At 30.2% G+C, this 19,134-nt stretch overlaps 1 protein-coding gene across 1 annotated transcript in view; it reads left to right on the top strand.

Annotated features, from left to right (window-relative positions):
- DNAH5 (dynein axonemal heavy chain 5) overlaps positions 1 to 19,134 on the top strand; it is a 290,296-nt gene that overhangs the window by 147,938 nt on the left and 123,224 nt on the right. Inside the window, exons 50-52 of the mRNA XM_051973471.1 lie at positions 4,084 to 4,307; positions 10,775 to 10,973; positions 12,360 to 12,532. Of these exons, the coding sequence (XP_051829431.1) occupies positions 4,084 to 4,307; positions 10,775 to 10,973; positions 12,360 to 12,532 (596 nt within the window). The remainder of the gene's footprint in view (positions 1 to 4,083; positions 4,308 to 10,774; positions 10,974 to 12,359; positions 12,533 to 19,134) is intronic.

Below are 19,134 nucleotides of genomic sequence, written 5' to 3'. Positions count from 1 at the left end.
GTGAACTGTCTGCATTTTTGTTTTTCTTCCCGGATTATTTTTACCTTCTGAATCCAATTCTCCCTGTGCAACAAGAGAACTGTTCGGTTCTGCAAACATATATTGTATCTAGGATATACTGCAACATATCTAACATATATAGGACTGCTTGCCATTTAGGGGGGGGTGGAAGGAAGGAGGGGAAAAATCGGAACAGAAATGAGTGCAAGGGATAATGTTGTAAAAAAATTGCCCTGGCATGGATTCTGTCAATATAAAGTTATTATTAAATAAAATAAAAAAATGAAAAAAAAAAGAATACTCTATCACCATGCCAGTTTGTGCTTTCATGTTTTAAATAACTTTAGATCTGATTTTTAAAAAATTACATCTAGTTTAAAAAGAAATATACTTTAAGTGTGATGTATATATCTATGTCTGGTGATAAGTATCTAGAACTGATCTTGATTGATTACTATTTTAAATTACATTGAGGAGCTTCTCTTACAGATCTAGAGATTCAGGACAGAATAAAATATAATGAGCAAGATTATAAAGTTCAAAGACTCCCTGAGTTTATATAATTGAGTTGGTAGGGTATCAGACTTAATCTGAGTCCAGAATTTATGTCCCTGTTTGGGTTTGGGTTCTCTTTGGGTATCTAGTATAAGGAAGTAAATTTGGAGTCAAAGGATGTTAATTCAAATTTTGTCTCTACCACTGTTTGTGGGACTTTTGGCAAGCCACTTTATTTTATTGGGCCTTGGTTTCCTTATATGTAAAATGAAGAGATTGAATTAGATAATCCCAAGGTACACAGGCTTTAAAACTGTTAATCATACAAAATGAGAATCATTAGGTTAATTGAGAGCGATCCAGAAACACATTTTTAAAATTTAATTTTTTAGCTTTTTTATTTTCAAAATATATGCATAGATAATTTTCAATACTCACTATTGCAAAATCTTGTTGATTTCTAAGAGATGCAATTGATTAAATACAAAAAAGATTGGCATTTACATAATATTTTTCTGCTCACAAGATCTTTATTCTAAAAAAATATATGTATTTATTTATTTAATTTTTTCCCTAGTTACATTCAGAATAATTTTTTTACATTTGTTTTTAAGATTTTTGAGTTCTATCTTCTCTCCTTTATCACCACCCACAATTAAGAAGCCACATGTGAAAATATACAAAACATTTCCATAAAAGTCAAGTTGTGAAAGACAACTTAGATCTCTTACTCTGATAAAAATAAAAATGCTCAAGAAAAATTAAGTTTAAAATAAAGAGAGATATAAAAAGAGAAATAGAGAATACTTCAATCTGTCTTCAGACAAATCAGTTCCTTTTCGGGGTATGGATAGGATTTTTCATCATAAATACTTCAAAGTATTGTGAATGATTGTACTACTAAACATAACAAAGTCATTTACAGCTAATTATCTCAGAACATTGCTATTAGTTTGTACATAGTATATTTCACTTTGTCCATGTAGGACTTTCCAGGTTTTTTTCATGAGAGGATCCTTCTCATTATTTCCTAGAGAACAATAAAATTCCATCAGAGAAACTTGTTTCACATTTTTTTTTTTTTACAATTACTATTGCTAATTTTATTTCCCCTCCATTTATTCTTTCTTTCCTTTCACCCTGTCCCTCCTCAAAAGTGTTTTGCTACTAATCATTCTGTCCCCCAATATGCCCTCTCGTTAATCACTCTTCCCCCTCCTATGTCCCTTCCTCCTTCTATAAGATAAATTTCTGAACCCCCATTGAGTATGTATGCTATTTCATATTTGAGCCAATGTATGCTATTTCGTGTTTGAGAAAGATTTACTTAGTCACCTTCTCCTCCTTTCTTCACTTCCATTGTAAAAGATTTCTTGCCTTTTTATGATAGATAATTTATGTCATTCTGCTTCTCCCTTTCACTTTCTCCCAATACATTCCTATCTCACCCTTAATTTCATCATTAAAAAGATATTATTTCTTTATATTCTTTTTTAAAATTTATTTTTAATTAATTTTTTAACACATTGCTTTATGTATCATGTTGGGAGAGAAAAATCAGAGCAAAGGGGAATAACCATGGGAAAGATAAAAACAGAAAAGAGAATGAACACAGCATGTATTGATTTAGTCTCCTTACTTATTTTTCTGGATGCAGATGGCATTTTCTGACCAAAGCCTAATGGGATTGCTTTAGATCAATGAATCATTGAGAAGAATCAAGTTTTTCATAGTTGATCATCACACATTCTTGCTATTATTGTATATAATGAATTCCTCATTCTGCTTTTTTCTCTCAGCATTATCATGTAAATCTTTCCTGGACTTTCTAAAATCAGCTTGTTCATCATTTTTATAAAACAATAATATTCCACCTTCATATGCCACAATTTATCCAACCCTTCCTCAATTGATGGGCATCTACTCATTTTCAAATTTTTTGCTACCACAAAAAGAGCCACTACAAACATTTTTATCCCTTTATACTCAACTTACACTTATGCCCTCTGTATATGTATACTCCTAACTGCCATAATAATGAGAAAATTCTAATGTGTTACAAGTATCATCCTCCCATGTAGGAATGTAAACAAATATCCTTATTAAGTCCCTTATGATATCACTTTGCTGATTACCTTCTTATGCTTCTCCAGAGTCCTGTATTTGAAAATCAAATTTTTCATTCAGTTCTGGTCTTTTTATCATGAATGTTTTAAAATCCTCTGTTTCACTCAATAATCACCTTTTCCTTTGAAGCATTATATTCAGTTTTGCAGGATAGGTGACTCATGATTGCAATTCTAGCTCCATTTTTCTCTGGCATATCATATTCCAAACCCTCTGTTGCCTTAATGCAGAAGCTGCTAAATCTTGTGTTATTCTGACTGTGGCTCTACTACATTTAAATTGTTTCCTTCTGGATGCTTGTAATATTTTATCCTTGACCTGGGAGCTCTGGAATTTGACTATAATATTCCGGGAGTTTTTATTTTGGAATCTCTTTCAGGAGGTAATTGGAGGATTCTTTCAAATTCTATTTTACACCCTGGTTCCAGAATATCAGGACATTTTTCCTTGAAAGATGATATCCAGGATCTTTTTTTTTTTTTTTTTTTTGATCTTGACTTTAAGGTAGACCAATAATTTAAAAATTATCTATTTTCCAGGTCAGTTGTTTTTCCAATGAAATATTTCACTTTGTTTTGATAATTTTTCATTTTTTTGATTTTCCTTTTTGATTTCTCATAAAGTCATTAGCTTTCATTAGCTCAATTCTATTTTTCAAGGAATTATTTTTCTCAGTGAGCTTTTGGTACTTCCTTTCCCAATAAGCTAATTTTGCTTTTTTTGCATTTTTTTCCTCATTAGTTTTTTGTATTTCTTTTTGCACCTCTCTCAATTCTTTCCTTCATTTTTCCTCTATCTCTCTTACTTGATTTTAAAAGTTCCTTTTGAACTCTCCAATAGCCTGAGCCCAATTTTTATTTTTTTCTTGGAGGCTTTGCATGTAGGAATTTTGACTTTGTTATCATCTTCTGATGTGTTTTGATCCTTTTTTGTCACCATAATAACTTTTAATGGTCAGAAACTTTTTTTGTTTTTGTTTTCTGCTCATTTCCCTAGCCTATTACTCAAGATTTTAACTCTTTGTTAAAGTAAGACTTAGTTTCCAGAGTGGAGGGTGTACTGTACCAAGCTCCAGGGAATTTGTGTAGCTGTTTTCATAGATCTTTTTAGGACTGGAAACAAAATTTTGTGGTTATTACAGACTCAGGGAATATAGGAGAAGCATTGTAGAATAAATGTCTGTTGGTTTATCCAAACTAGCTTAAAACATCTATAAATATTAAAAGTTTGTTTATAAATTCATTAGTTTTTGATATTTTTCAGTTGACTTGATAATAGTTCACTATGATATGCATTCTATAATTTTATTTTACCTTTTGAATTTTAATTTAAATGAATTTATATTACAATACTTAAATGCAACTGACAGTTAAAAATAGCAGGTATCATTTCCCTTCTCAAATGTGCAATTTTAGCTGTACAATTATATTTTTGAATAATTTATATAATTTTTATTCTTAGGAGTCATTGGAGCAGGACACTACTGTACCCAAAGGAATTTTTCAGAAGAAGTGAGAGATTCTGTGGACAAGCTGGTGCCACTGACTCGTAGGTTATGGCAGATGACCAAGATGAAAATGCTGCCCACACCTGCCAAATTCCATTATGTGTTCAACCTTCGAGATCTTTCCAGGATCTGGCAGGGAATGTTGAATACTACCTCTGACGTTATCATAGAAATGCATGTAAGTGATACATAAATCACAAAGATGAAGAGGAGGGATTATATCATAATATCCTTTGTAGAGAATTTTACTTGGCAATTTTGTTCTTCCTGGAATAATGAAAATGTATTATATGAAAATTTAGAATGCATATTATTGGCTAATAAAAGAAGGAAAAAACAATAATATTCTGGGATTTTAAGAAGAGATACATCAACTAGATTTACATAATTTAAAGACAGTCATTTTAAAAATGAAAAATGTATAGAGTTAAGTGTTTGACATTCTGTTTCTAATAGACCAGATATGATTGTTGAGTGTTATTAAAAAAACTGTTATTCCTTTTATTCTTTGAAAATATGTTTTTGTAGTTTCATTTTTATATAATTTTATATAATTATTATTTATCAATGAACTTCTTATGTAAGAAAGTAGATTTCCATATAAGAAAGTAGAGTTAAGCAACACATTCAGACCTTTTGATCATAACATGCAGCACATACCTCATTCCACACCTAGAATCTATTACCCGTCTATTGAGAAGAATAGTATATATTTCATCTTCACTTTTCTGGAACTAAAATAATAGACAGTGGTTCAAATTCTTATTTTATAGATAAGAGAACTGAACTCCAGAGAGGGATAGTGACTTATTCAAAGTTACACAGGAAGTAAATGCTAGTACAGGTGTATACTACTTTACCATGTCTGAATTCTATGAAACAGAATAATAGACTTAGAGGTAAAAAAGTTACTCAGCTCTGTTGTATAAGACTCTCATCTTGTAAGTCAGGAAACTGAAATTCAAAGATTAAGTAACATGTCCAAGATGATGCATAAAATTGTGTCAGAATTAAAACCCAGATAAGGTGATTCCACATTCACTACTCTTTCCACTATTATACTGCTGCCATATGTAGCAATTGCTAATTTTTTAAAAAATTAAAAAATGAACTTTGCAAATAAAAAAAGAGCAAGATTTTCAAATTTTAAGAGAAATGCATATATCCTTTAATAATTACATAATCATAGTCATTATATTGATTCATATTCTGATGTCTTTCATTGTTTTTTTTTTTTTTTACATTTTTGTAGTTATAGTGTATATTGTTCTTCTGGTTCTTCTTCACTTTGCATTTGGTCACAACCGATCTTTTCAGATTTCTTTAAATTCTTTATATTTAAAATTTCCTATGGTATAATAATTTTGCATTGCCTTACTATGCCATTTTTCATCTATTCTTCAATTACTACAAATATTTTTGTATGTAAGATTTTTCTTTCTGTCTTTTATGTCTTTGCACTTTAGGCCCAATAGTTGTATTACTGTATCAAAAGATAAGAATAATATAGCTATTTTCATAATGTATATCCATTTAATTTTCATAATACACTCCATTTGACATTCTAAATTAAGAATGAAAAGAATATGATTTTTTTTTCAAAAAATAAAATTTACTGTCCCAAAGCAAGGAATCTGATCCTTGATTAGCTCCTAAATAGTTTATATTTGGCTTGAGACTTTGTATTTGTGCTTAGATTTGAATTATGGGAAAGTCTAATGTTTAAATTTAAGAGCATAGTCAATTGGACTTTAGAAGATCTGGGTGGGTCTATTTTTTTAATTCTGCCCAACTGATCAGTTCCTAGCCCAGTGCTAAATTTGCCCTTTCTTAGACTTTACTTGATCCAAATTAAGCCTTTTTAAAGTTATGTGTGCATGCAGAATAGATTGAGTTGTCAACAAACCTTTAATTAAGTACATTAGCTACTAGGAATAACTAGATGGTACCATGAATATACAATATTGGACAAAGAGTCAGGAAGACCAGAGTTAAATCAAAGAGTCAGGAAGACCAGAGTTAAATCTCCCTTAGACTTTTATTACCTTTGTGACCCTTGGCAAATCACTTAACTGCTGTCTTCCTTGGTTTCCTTATCTGTAAAATGATGATGATAATAATAGGACCAACCTCCCCTATGGTAATTGTGGGGATGAAATAAAATAATACTCATAAAGTACTTTTGTAAATCTAAAAGTACTATATAAATGATAGCTTACCAAGTAGTCAGACAATGAAATAATTAGTTGTCCTTTGAAAATAAAATTTGCAAGGTGATAAATTTTAAACAGTATTTGCCAAGAAAATCTTGCTGAAGTACAAAATGTTGAGTTTCACTATATTAGGAATAAATTATCTTAATTTTGATTTTTCCTTAACCATATTACCATAATATTTATTAGATCATGCAATAAAGCTTTCATATATTACTTATTTTAAAATAATTCTTCCTTTTGTCCTTACCTATTACTAAAGATAACTGAGTTCCAACTGATTTGTGTGTGTGTGTGTGTGTGTGTGTGTGTGTGTGTGTATGTGAATACTACTATTGAGAAGCACCAAGTATAGTTTCAAGCTCTGCTTTTTACAGCTTTGTGTGTCTAGATAAATTATTTATTGTCTTAATTTTCAGGACAGCTTCCCATGAATATAAGTTGTTAAGAAAGTATGGAACTTTACTGTCAGAGGAAATTCCTCAGAGGATTTGTCCTTACTAATGAAATCCTAGATCTAGTCTCTTACCTAAGTATTCCCATTATTATATAATGTTGCTCTTACATAATCTTTGGGCATATTTTCCATACCATGTTCATATTCTGCCTATATCATCATATTTAATCAATTTTCCAGATCAAATAAAAGAAAACATAGCCCACCGATCTAACAAAATCTCAGTGAAATTTGACAGTTGATATGAATAATTACTTTACTCCAGTCTATAGTCTCTTTAACACAATAGGTGATTCAGTAGATACAGTGTCAGGTCTGGAGTCAGGAATACTCAACTGGTTTCAGAAACTCATTAACTGAGTGACACTGGGTAATTCACTTAACTCTGTTTACTCCAATTTCCTTATTTATAAAAATGAACTGGAAAAGGAAGGGGCAAACCATTCTAGTATATTTATTTATCAAGAAAACCCCGAATATGGACACAAAGAGTCAGCCATGACTGAAAAATGACCAACAACAACATAATTTCTTTAGGTCTTAATTTGTTTGAGTTGGATTTCTATATTGGAAAAATAAGCAAGTTATTTTTGTAGAATCAACTAAAATCTTCTGAAGGAACCTATGATGTTAAAACATAATTCTAGTGTAGAGACAAAAGAAATGGATTTGTATCTCAAATTTCTCACTTTCTCCTTAATCATAATTTCTCTAAAACTCCCTTCATCTCTAACTCTTCAATATCATTTGTTTATTTTTATTCTGAATCTGCTTATATGGTAGATAGTGGGGAATAGTGGATACATTCAAGCCTTTTCAAGTCAAGAAGGCTTTCAGTCCCATCTGTGGCATATACTGGCTTTGTGACTCAGGAGTTTCCTTATTTGGGAGTTCCAAAATCTCAGGAAAATAGTATTTCCAGTCCTTAATCCCATCTATGTACTTATATTGGAAATACTACCTCCCCTGATAGGATTGAAACTCTTCTAGAGGAGGATTTTAAATATTTTGTCTTTTTAAGGTATAATAGATATAGAGTTAGAATAGACCTAGGTGTCCATCGAGTCTAAGTTCTCCATTTTAGAGTTGAGAAAACTGAAGCCCAAGAATGTTTGACTTGCCCAAGATTATAGAGGCAATAGGGCATAAGAAATCTCATGATAGAACCAGTGTTCTTTTTGTTTAACCATATTGTCTTCCTTGCTGCTTAATAAAATTTTATTGATTACTTGAGTCTAACTCATCCCAGAACTCCCATCTGATTTTTTCATATTGCCTCTTTGATCACTAATGACTTATTTTCCAATATATATATAATTTTCCTATAATTAAAAAAAAGTGTAGTATTTGTTTTGTAGATTTTATTCTCTTCCTTCTCTCCTCCTAACTCCCTTCACCCCAAAGTAGGTCAGGATGTAGTTTTCTTCAGGGTTGTAATACTTCCATTTTCTAAGATCTTTCAAATCTCATGGACATTTGCTCTATAGTCACAAATGATAGTTATTTCAATAATTTGCATAATAGTTCTCTCAAGCCTAGTGACTTGAAAATAACAAAACTAGGTAGATGCTTTCTCACGACTCCTCTAATTTTGGATTGTACTTCTTCATATTGGACATTCTTGTTTTCTCTTTTTCAATCTAAATTTTATCTTCCTTGGCAGAGAAAACAGAAACGAAGTAAGAATTGAACATCTTTGGCATTGCTCTGTTTTCTGTAACTATCATCCAATACATCAGTTCTATGTCTTTAAAAAGTTCTAAAAAACAATACCTCTCTTTGGTTGTTTTTATAGTATTTATCCAGGCTTGGCTTATTTTAAAGCTCACACTTCTTGCATTAGTCTTCCAGGCTTTGACTTACTTTTTAAAATAAAATTAATTTTTAAAATTACTTGTAAAGGTAATCTTTAATGTTGATTTTAAAAATAAGATTTTGCATTCCAATTTTTTGTCCTTCCCTTCCTCCCTTTCCTTCTCCCTAACACAGTAAGCAATTTGATATAGGCTATACATGTACAATCATGTTAAATATATTTCCATATTAGCCTAATTTATTTTTGTATTAATTTTCCATTATTTGCTTCTATTTGATTCTTTATACTTTTTATTAAAAATATCTGTGATTGTATTTTCTATATATTTAAATGAATTCTCTATGTATCTACCTAAACTTTTGAAATAGCCCCTTTTCCTCACTACACTGCTCCTTTTTGTGATTATAGAATTTTGTTTTTTGAAGTAAGTCCAATTTTCTCTCTTGGACTGACTTTTCCAGAGTAATTTCACGACACAAATTCCTACTTGACTTTTCTCTGAACTTTTAGAAGTCTCTTCTTCCTAAATCTAGGATGCTTTTAGGCTATGCCTGACATCTTTTTTTGCTTGATCATGGAATAATCACTTTCTTCTCTAATTCTCATCCATTTCTTAGCATTCAGTTCCTTTTAGTATAATTTTTCTTTATTCTTTTTTTTTGAGAAGTAATTAGAGTTAAGTGACTTGCCCAGGATCACACAGCTAGTAATAAATGTTAAGTTTCTGAGACCAGATTTGAAATAAGGTCCTCCTGTCTCCAGGACTGGTGCTCTATCCGCTGTGTCATCTAGCAGCCCAAATTTTTCTTTATTCTTTAACCTTTTGAATTATGAAGTTTTCATTAAATTAAGCCAAAGAATAATTAATTGCTTTACTTTGAGTTAAGCATAAAATTTTAACAGATATGCATATAATTCAAGTCACCACTACTATACTATGTTTTAGAGTCCCCACTTTTAGATATATTTACCAAATTCCTTATCAATTTCCCTTTTTTTTTTTGTTCAGGTGCATTGTGGAATCTACCATTTTCCAAAGAAAATTTATATTTGTTTCTGTTCCTTGCTGATCCCAATGCTTATATTCTGCTTTTTCTTTGGTTTTTGTTTTCTTCACATTTATATATCTTCTAATTAACATACAAAGGTACCACTTCACCATTCCTTTTATCTATATTTTTTCCTTGTACATGGCATAGTCTTTCAGAACCATATTCTAGTCTTGGATCTATTCCTACTATGTCTTTGTAATCACTCTGGGATTACAGATTCCCCTTTATTTTGGCCTGCTTTTCCTTATTCATTTATTTGTAACTTTTAAAAGAGAATTTTCTTGTTTATTCTCATTTCCGATTCTTTTCTCTTGCAAGTAGTTAATGTCTTTACTAATATTCCAATCTCTTATATTGTCTGCCCAACTCTTCTATTCTTTTGTCTGAACACCACCGTTTTCTTCAATTCATTTTCTGTGTGACATAACTTTTCCTTCTCTGACTGACTCAGTTACCTTTGTCTGAAATTGTTCTAATTTCCCTATGTCTTCTTTTAAACAAGGTACCCAAAATAGAATAAATATATACAACTTAGAAGCTAGCCTATATCTAAGATGATGACAATTCCTTCTCATTTTGTAGCTGTAAAAATAAGAAAAAGACAACCTTCCATGTGGAAAAAGAAGTAATCTCATCATTTTTCTGTTATTTAATTTTTAAAATTAATTTACTTTTATTGAACAGCTTTTTCCAAAAAAAAAAAAAAAAGAATTAAGATGATATTGAACGTCAATTTCTTTTAAAAAAAATCAGGTGCTAAACTCATTTCATTAAAAAAAATCCAAAGCAAAAAGCTGTGGCTCTTTATTTTATCTTCATATATTTTTCTGTAGTTTGATTTGAAGTATACTTCATCTTCCGAACACAAAGAAATTTAAATTCTGAGAATGAACGTCAAATTAAAATAAAATAACAAATATTAATTCACATAGAAAAAAGTTCCCTGGCTCTTTGCTTTATGTGTCATAAATAATTAGCAACTCACCATGACATACCTATAGTTATGTTAAGAGAATAAGATTAAGAAAAAAATGTCATGTTCTAATACACTTTATAGATAATAACAAATCATTGACATGGATTCTTTTCATATTATTCTTTCAACAGGTATTGATTAAGTTGTGGAAGCATGAATGCAAACGTGTTATTGCTGATAGGTTCACAGTATCAGAAGATGTGAATTGGTTTGATTCAACTTTAGCAGATTTAGTGGAGGAGGAGTTTGGTGAAGAAAAAAAGCTCTTGGTTGATTATGGAATTGATTCTTACTTTGTTGATTTCTTAAGGGATGCACCTGAAGCTACAGGTAATTCTAAAAATTCTAAGCAAACAATGAAAAAAAGTTTACCCCCAAAATATAGTTGAATAGCAGTTTTCATATATGTGTAATCAATGTTATGAAGACATTTCAAAAATCAGTTTCTATCAATTCTGAGGTGTATAGATAGGAGCGAAAATTATATACATAGGGAATTAGAAATTTATTAGAATGAAAGGTGGGCACTAGGACAGTGCTCAAATAATTGAAATGGGAAAAAACAAAAAGAGAAGATTGCAATTACAGGAGAAAAAGAATGATTATAAGTAGGAGAATGTTGAAATAGAAGTTAATGTGTAAGTAATTCCATGACAGTTTTGTTGAATGGTTTTTCTTAACTGATATTTTTTATTTTCTTCATGAAAAAAGTAATGTGGTAATTATTTTTCTCTTGTTTGATTTTAAATGGATTTACTTTCCCTATTCCAGGCAGAAGCAATTCAAGATAGAGAATGGATTTCAGTTTTTTTTTTCAATTAGAAAAAAAAAATATGGCTTTTTATCCATATCATTTATGTCTTGAGAATGGTTAGAGATGACAGGGAATCTTTAGCAGATGTGGTAATATTATGTGTGGTTATCAAAAGTTTTTAAACTATAATGAAAAAGTAGGTTTAATGCAATATATACATTTGGTGCTATCCTCCTACAAGAAGAAGCTGACAAGTTTTATTTAAAATTAAGCCAGAAGAAAAGAAAGTTTTATAAAGGTAAATGTTTTGTGAGATAGAATACTTGTATTTGATAATTACCAATTCCAACCAAAAAAAATTAGTCTACAATTTAATAAGGATAATACTTAACATGACAATGATGTTGCTTACTTCCAAATATGTAGCCTTTTCCAATTTTAAGGAATTTCTTTTTCTTTATAATATTTTTGGATTTTAATATTAATGAACAATTTAAATAATATAATATAAAATCTATTAAAAAGGGCTCTATAAGTAAGTCTTTTTTGACATTAAAAAGAGAGACTAAAATACAAAACACTTATCATGTTACAAAACACTTTTTCCCTTTATCATATGAAAATTATTCCATATATATGAGCAGAGCCATTTGAGATATGATGAAATTTTTGCCTTTTTTAAATGACAGAAACTTTTAAGATGTTCAAAAAGTCATTCAGCATAGTAGTACCCAGTGAATTTTCATGTCCTTAAATGGCTTTTTAAATAAAATCATAATAATTTTCCCTCTTAGAAATTAGGTCTCACTAAATCTTTAACATAAACACATAATGTTAAATATTTTGAAAACTTATAATGTATTGGAAAATTATTCAAACATAAAATATATTGATTGAGTTGGATGGGAGAAAGAAAAATTGTATTTTTGTTTATCAATATTAACATTGATTTTCTATATTAGGTGAAGACTCAGAAGAAACTAATGTTGACATGCCCAAAATTTATGAGCCAATTGAATCTTTTAATCACCTGAGAGATCGTTTAAATATGTTTCTGCAAATATACAATGAAAGTATTCGTGGAGTTGGCATGGACATGGTGTTTTTTGCAGATGCCATGATTCATTTAGTTAAGGTACCTACTATATTACTAATAGTGCCTTGTGAAAGTGACCAACAGTTGGCTCCTCTCCCCTGAAAATTTGTTCTCTTTTTAATTTTCATTTCTTAGGAAAAAAGTTTAAAATAAATTCAAAGCTATATTATAATTTATTTTCTAGATTTGATTCAACATATTGAATCTATATATTTAAAATAAAAACACTTAATTTGTATATATGGTATATAGAATGAAGATGATTGGCATTTGAGTTCAAAACTCAGTCGAAAAAATTTCTTATTATGATGTTCTAAAAACCTATAAAAATGTAATTGAAGACAAATGATAAATTAAATGAAAATTCTGTGATACATGTAATTTCCTTTCCTCACATCAAATGTTTCTTTTTGTTATTTATTTTTACCACAGGTAATTCTCTGTATTCAGAAACATATCTCATTTTATTTCCTCTTTGTTGTCCAACATCCATAGGACAAAAACAAAGCAATATGCCTTTGCTTTACTGTCTTTTTAAATCTTCCATTTTCTTACCTTTGGCATCCTAGAAAACACCTATTTGAAAAATTTATTTTAATTCAGGTTTAAATCAATTAATTTATCAAGCCTTTATGGGTAACTACCATGGACAAAGTACGGTGGAAAATATAAGGATGAATATTTTCCCTGTCTTTCAAGAATTATGTAAAGGAGATAAGATTTGTGCAAAAAATATAATGTAAGGAAGAATATATTAACTGTTAAAGACAAGGTACAAAAAAGTGTTATGAGGGTAAAGCGAAGAAAGATCATTCCTAGTTGGAACACAGCAAGATTTCCTGTCCTCCCTTTTTGTTATCCCTGCCCTGAGGTAGAGATTACTGACTTTCAGATGGCAGAATAGGATACTATTACTCCAGGGCTTGATTCATTATTTTCTCTTCACAGTCTTGACACAATTTTTATCTTTCTTTTTCTAAATTTTTTTAATTTAATGAACACCAAAAACAAAATTAGTGAATATTTAACAATAGGCAAAAAAATATTTCAAAATAGGTCTGTGGAAGCCTTAATCTCTTGCATTCTGTTTTTCTAGAAAAGGTCCCTAGATTTTCTTTTCTTTTTTTTTTTTTTTTTGGTCATACCATGATAGATTTTTATTGATGTCATTTATTTTTTAAAATAAGTTTTTTTTATTTATTTCTTCTGTTTTTTTACATCATTATAATTATTCCTGGAATTATCCCCATCTGTCTTCTAGAGAGTCCTATCACATAGCAAAAAGTATTGTTTAAAGAGGAAAAAAATATCACAACCAAAAGAAGTATAATATGTAACACCTTTCAACTTTTCACTTTCTGTAATGATTGGGTGGGGAATATCCTCTCATATCTCTTTATTTGAGTTGTACTTTATCTTTATAATTTTGTTAGTCTATACTTTTTTTAATAATGCACAACCCTCAACTTCACTTGTTTGTTTTTCTTTTCTTCTTTTTCTGTTCTGCACCATTTCAACAAACTCAATATCTGTTCATTCAATTTCTATTCCCAAGCTGATTAAGACTGCTGGAAAAAGTGACAATTGGGTTCATTACAAATATATGATCTCTAACCTTAATAAATTTATAGCACAATGTAGCACATTTATTTCTGATCTATGACACATTACATCCCACACATCAACTAGTCAAAAACTTTACTCTTCTTTCATCTCTAATACAATCAACATCTAATTCTTCTTTGTCTTTTATTGCTTAAAATTTGACATCATCCATTGTGAGCTCCCTCAGATCTATCAATGACAATATAACTTCCTAGATAGCAAGAATTATATATATGTTTTTATACTTTCTTCTTGGCACATACATTGTGTGCGTTGGCACACAATGTTTAATATTTGCTTTTAGCATTTGCTTATTTACATGGGTAAATGAGGGCTGATAATAAGTAGTTTATTAAAACAGAACTCTCCCTTAGGAGTTGGGAGAGGAGAGGAATGAAGAGACAGACAGACAGACATGCCATACATGTTAAACATGTTAAAATATATGTTAAATACAATGTATGCATGCATATTTATACAGTTATCTATTGCACAAGAAAAATCATATTTAGAAAGAAGGTAAAAATAACCTGGGGAAAAAAAAACAAAAATGCAAGCAAACAACAACAGAAAGAGTACAAATGTTGTGGTCCACACTCATTTCCCAGTGTTTTTTCGCTGGGTGTAGCTGGTTTTGTTCATCACTCTTCAATTGGAACTGATTTGGATCCTCTCATTACCGAAGATAGCCACTTCCATCAGAATTGATCCTCATTTAGTATTATTGTTGAAGTGCATAATGATCTCCTGCTTCTGCTCATTGCACTCAGCATCAGTTCATGTAAGTCTCTCCAAGCCTCTCTATATTCATCCTTGTTGATGACCAAAGAATCTTAAAAATAACAATAAAAACCCATAAAATTTTGAACAAGTTTTTCTTTTCTTTTAAAAGTAATACAAACAACATGGTGTGTATGTTATTGAATCTTTACTTAGCAAGGAATTTATCTGCTTTTAGTTAATACTCATAAGTTTCTAAAACACGAAGTGCTATCAGTTTTGCTTCACTTGAGATTTGCCTTTGAGGAGTATAACAAATCAAAGAAAGATCTCTTTAACAAAGCAATATGAGCAAGCATAACAGGTTTTATTTTATCTTTCCCTCTATCTATTTATTTGTCAAGCATTTATTTATGTACTTTACTCCCACCCTATTTGTCTGTCTGTCTGTTTGTCTGTCTCTTCATTCCTCTTCTCTCCCAACCCCAGGATGGAGAGAATAAATTATTTACTAATGAATTACTTTGAGTAGGGAAAAGGAAAGAATAACCCTTTACTATAAATAATATTACACGTAAACATAGCCGTTTTTAATGAAGTTTAAAACTTAAGATAAGATTGATGTACCCATTGGAAATAACTCAATCACCCAAACAAATATTTATGGGTTCTTAATATAGAGAAATGATCTCTCCTTTTCAACTCAATTTTTCTTCTAGTAATTGTCTTAAGAGAGTCGATTAATAACCTCTTCCTTAGGGTATTATCTTCCACTCTTTTATATTCTTGTCTTAGGGAAAATTGAAAAAGAACAGAAGCTAATTCTTTTAAGAAAGTGAACGAAAGCTGGTCTGGAATAAAAAATAAGAAGGGAATAGTTTCATAGAATATTTAAAATGCTATGGCTAGAAGAAATACAGATTAATTAACCAGTCTTGTCTTTACACTTGCTAATCTATCTTTGTGATCTTAAAGAGAGGATCACGTTTTCTATAGAATTGGGAATTTTAAGTCATATATAAGAAGTTACACAAGCCTTATTTTACTGCATTATACATCAGGATGTCTTGCATCAATGAGATAGATCAGTAGATAAGAGGAGAGGTCAGAAAAGGGCAAATTTGCACATTTCAAGTATAAGAAACAAATTTTTTGAATATTTTTTGAATTGTATAACTACATATAATTATATGTATATATAATTACATCTAGACTTAGGAAAATTATTTTAACATTCATATAGAAGAGATGTATAACATTAATTTGTGAGTATAAATTTGAAGCCACGAGGACCAGTTTTTTTTTATCTGAGTTTGATACCATGGATGGAGAGAATGAATTGAAGAGAGGAGATGCTAAAGCAGGGAAACAAATGTGTAAATGATTACCATGGTTAAATGAGAAATAGAGTAGTAATTGTATAAGGTTAGAGGTCAGAAAATTAGTGTTAGTTATATATGTGGAAAAATAGGTTTTTTTCAAATAACTTTGTTATTTTCATTATTTTAAAAATGATAAAGATGAACAAAGACGATATTTTCCACTATAAAAAGAACAGAAGACAATTGTGTATGTGTATTTAGTAACATTATACAAAATCCCAAAACTTTATATTTGTTGATCTAGTGATATCACTATTAGATTTTTAACCCCCCAAATTAAAAAAAGACAAAGGACCCATATTTACAACATTATTTGTAACAGTTTTTTTTTAATTATAGCAAAGTACTAGAACCAAATGATAGTTATCTCCTTAGTGCTTGTTGAATTTGAAAATGTCTATAATTTTTAACACATCTTCTCAATTGCAGCAACCCTCTGGAAGGCTTGTCAATACTCAGTGAATCAAATTTTATGGTGAATTATCAGAACAATTTGTATCTACATTTCCTTTGAATTTGATTAATTTTACTTTAGTTTTTAGGGCTCCCTAAAAACCTATCTGTACTTTTCTTATGCTTAACTGAATGACAAAAAAAGTAGAGGAACAAAATAAAATAAAACATTTTATGTTTAATTCTGTTTCTCTTTGTGCAAAGGATCTAACAATTCATTTTCTTCTTTTGTACAGATCACAAGTAATTTAGAATTTTGTAGATAATTTGTGGTCCTTACTGGAGGATACATAATCCAATTAATATCAGTTTCTCAACTAAATGACCAGGACTTCAGAGAGCCATAGCACTAGGTTCCTTTAGTCTCTCTACAGAACTTTAATGATAGTTAAATCCCTCCTGAATGAATAGAATGCTTCTGGAATACTTCTTCTATTAGTCTACAACCTAAATTCTCATAGAAGCCTAGAATCACACAGAGTTAGATTTAGCTTCAAAAGTAATCTAGTCTTATTTTTGGCTAAACAAGTGTTCTTTATAAAGTATTTCTGACAAATGGTAGTCCTTTCTTTTCTTGAAAAGCATTGAGGATTTTCTGTCTTTTAAGGGATCACATTTTGATTTTGGAAAATTCAAGTTAGGAATCTTTTTATTGTCTCAAACCTAATTCTACTTTTTATATAATTTTCATTCACTTTTCTTAGTTATACTTACTGGAACTAAGAAAAAGAAGTCAAATTCATATTTTATATAACATACTTTCAGATGCATTAAATATAATTATTTCTTTAAACTGATTTCTTCAAGCATTTCTTTTTATCCTCTTGTCATCCTGATTTCCCAACTTTGTTATTTCCCAATAATGTTATTTCTACCATAGTCATATTAATGGAGAGTATAAAAGGACTATTGCTTTCTTTTTCTTTATACTATTTTTCTTTTAGTTGAGCTCAAGATTGCATTAGCTTTATTACTCTCATGTTGTACTATTAATTTATAGTGACCTGCAATACAGTGAAACCTTTGTTCTTTTCACATGGAATATTGTTTAGACATATATTCTCATCTTGTACTTGTAAGGTTGGTTTTTTGAACAAATGAAAATGATAATATTTGTCACTATTAATTTTTGTCTTACTTGATTCCTACGATCATTCTAACCTGCTGAGATTTGTTTAGATTCTTCAGTCATTCAATGTAATGGTTATTCTTCCCAAATGAGTGCTGTCTGCAAAATTCCTAAACATTATATCTGCTCCTTTACCCAAGAAATTGACTAAAAATATTGGACATGCACCCAAATCATTTGGTATTGGCTAAGAAATAGACTAATTAGTTGATCAGTGGAATAGGTTAGGTTCAAAAGACAAAACAGTCAATAATTTTAATAATCTAGTGTTGGACAAACCCAAAGACCCCAGCTTTTGGGATAAGAATTCATGGTTTGACAAAAACTGCTGGGAAAATTGGAAATTAGTCTGGCAGAAACTAGGCATTGGCCCACACTTAATACCATACACCAAGATAAGGTCAAAATGGGTTCATGACCTAGGTATAAAGAATGAGATTATAAATAAATTAGAAGAGCATAGGATAGTTCACCTTTTAGACCTGTGGAAGAGGAAGGAATTTATGACCAAAGAAAACTAGAGATCACTATTGATCCCAAAATAGAAAATTTTGATTATATTAAACTGAAAAGTTTTTGTACAAGCAAAATTAATGCACACAAGATTAGAAGGGAAGCAATAAACTGGGAAAACATTTTTACAGTCAAAGGTTCTGATAAAAGCCTCATTTCCAAAATATATAGAGAATTGACTCTAATTTATAAGAAATCAAGTCATTCTCCAATTAATAAATGGTCAAGGATATGTACAGACAATTCTCAGAAGAAGAAATTGAGATTATTTCTAGCATATGAAAAGATGCTCCAAGTCATTATTAATCAGAGGAATGCAAATTAAGACAACTCTGAGATACCACTACACACCTGTCATATTGGCTAGAATGACAGGGAAAGATAATGCGGAATGTTGGAAGGGATGTGGGAAAACTGGGACACTGATACATTGTTGATGGAACTGTGAACACATCCAGCCATTCTGGAGAGCAATTTGAAACTATGCTCAAAAAGTTATCAAACTGTGCATACTTTTTGACCCAACAGTGTTACTACTTAGAAATCTTAAATCTTAAAGAATCTTAAAGAAATCTTAAAGAAGGGGGAGAAACCTGATGTACCAAAATGTTTGTGTCAGCCCTTTTTGTAGTGGCTAGAAAATGGAAAATGAATGGATGCCCATCAATTGGAGAATGGCTGGGTAAATTGTGGTATATGAATGTTATGGAATATTATTGTTCTGTAAGAAATGACCAGCAGGATGATTTCAGAAAAGCCTGGAAAGACTTATATGAACTGATACTGAGTGAAATGAGCAGAACCAGGAGATCATTATACACTTCAACAGCAATACTATA

Source organism: Antechinus flavipes, chromosome 1, assembly GCF_016432865.1.
Source record: "Antechinus flavipes isolate AdamAnt ecotype Samford, QLD, Australia chromosome 1, AdamAnt_v2, whole genome shotgun sequence".
Lineage (NCBI taxonomy): Eukaryota > Metazoa > Chordata > Mammalia > Dasyuromorphia > Dasyuridae > Antechinus > Antechinus flavipes.
This window is presented reverse-complemented; position numbering and strand designations above follow the sequence as displayed.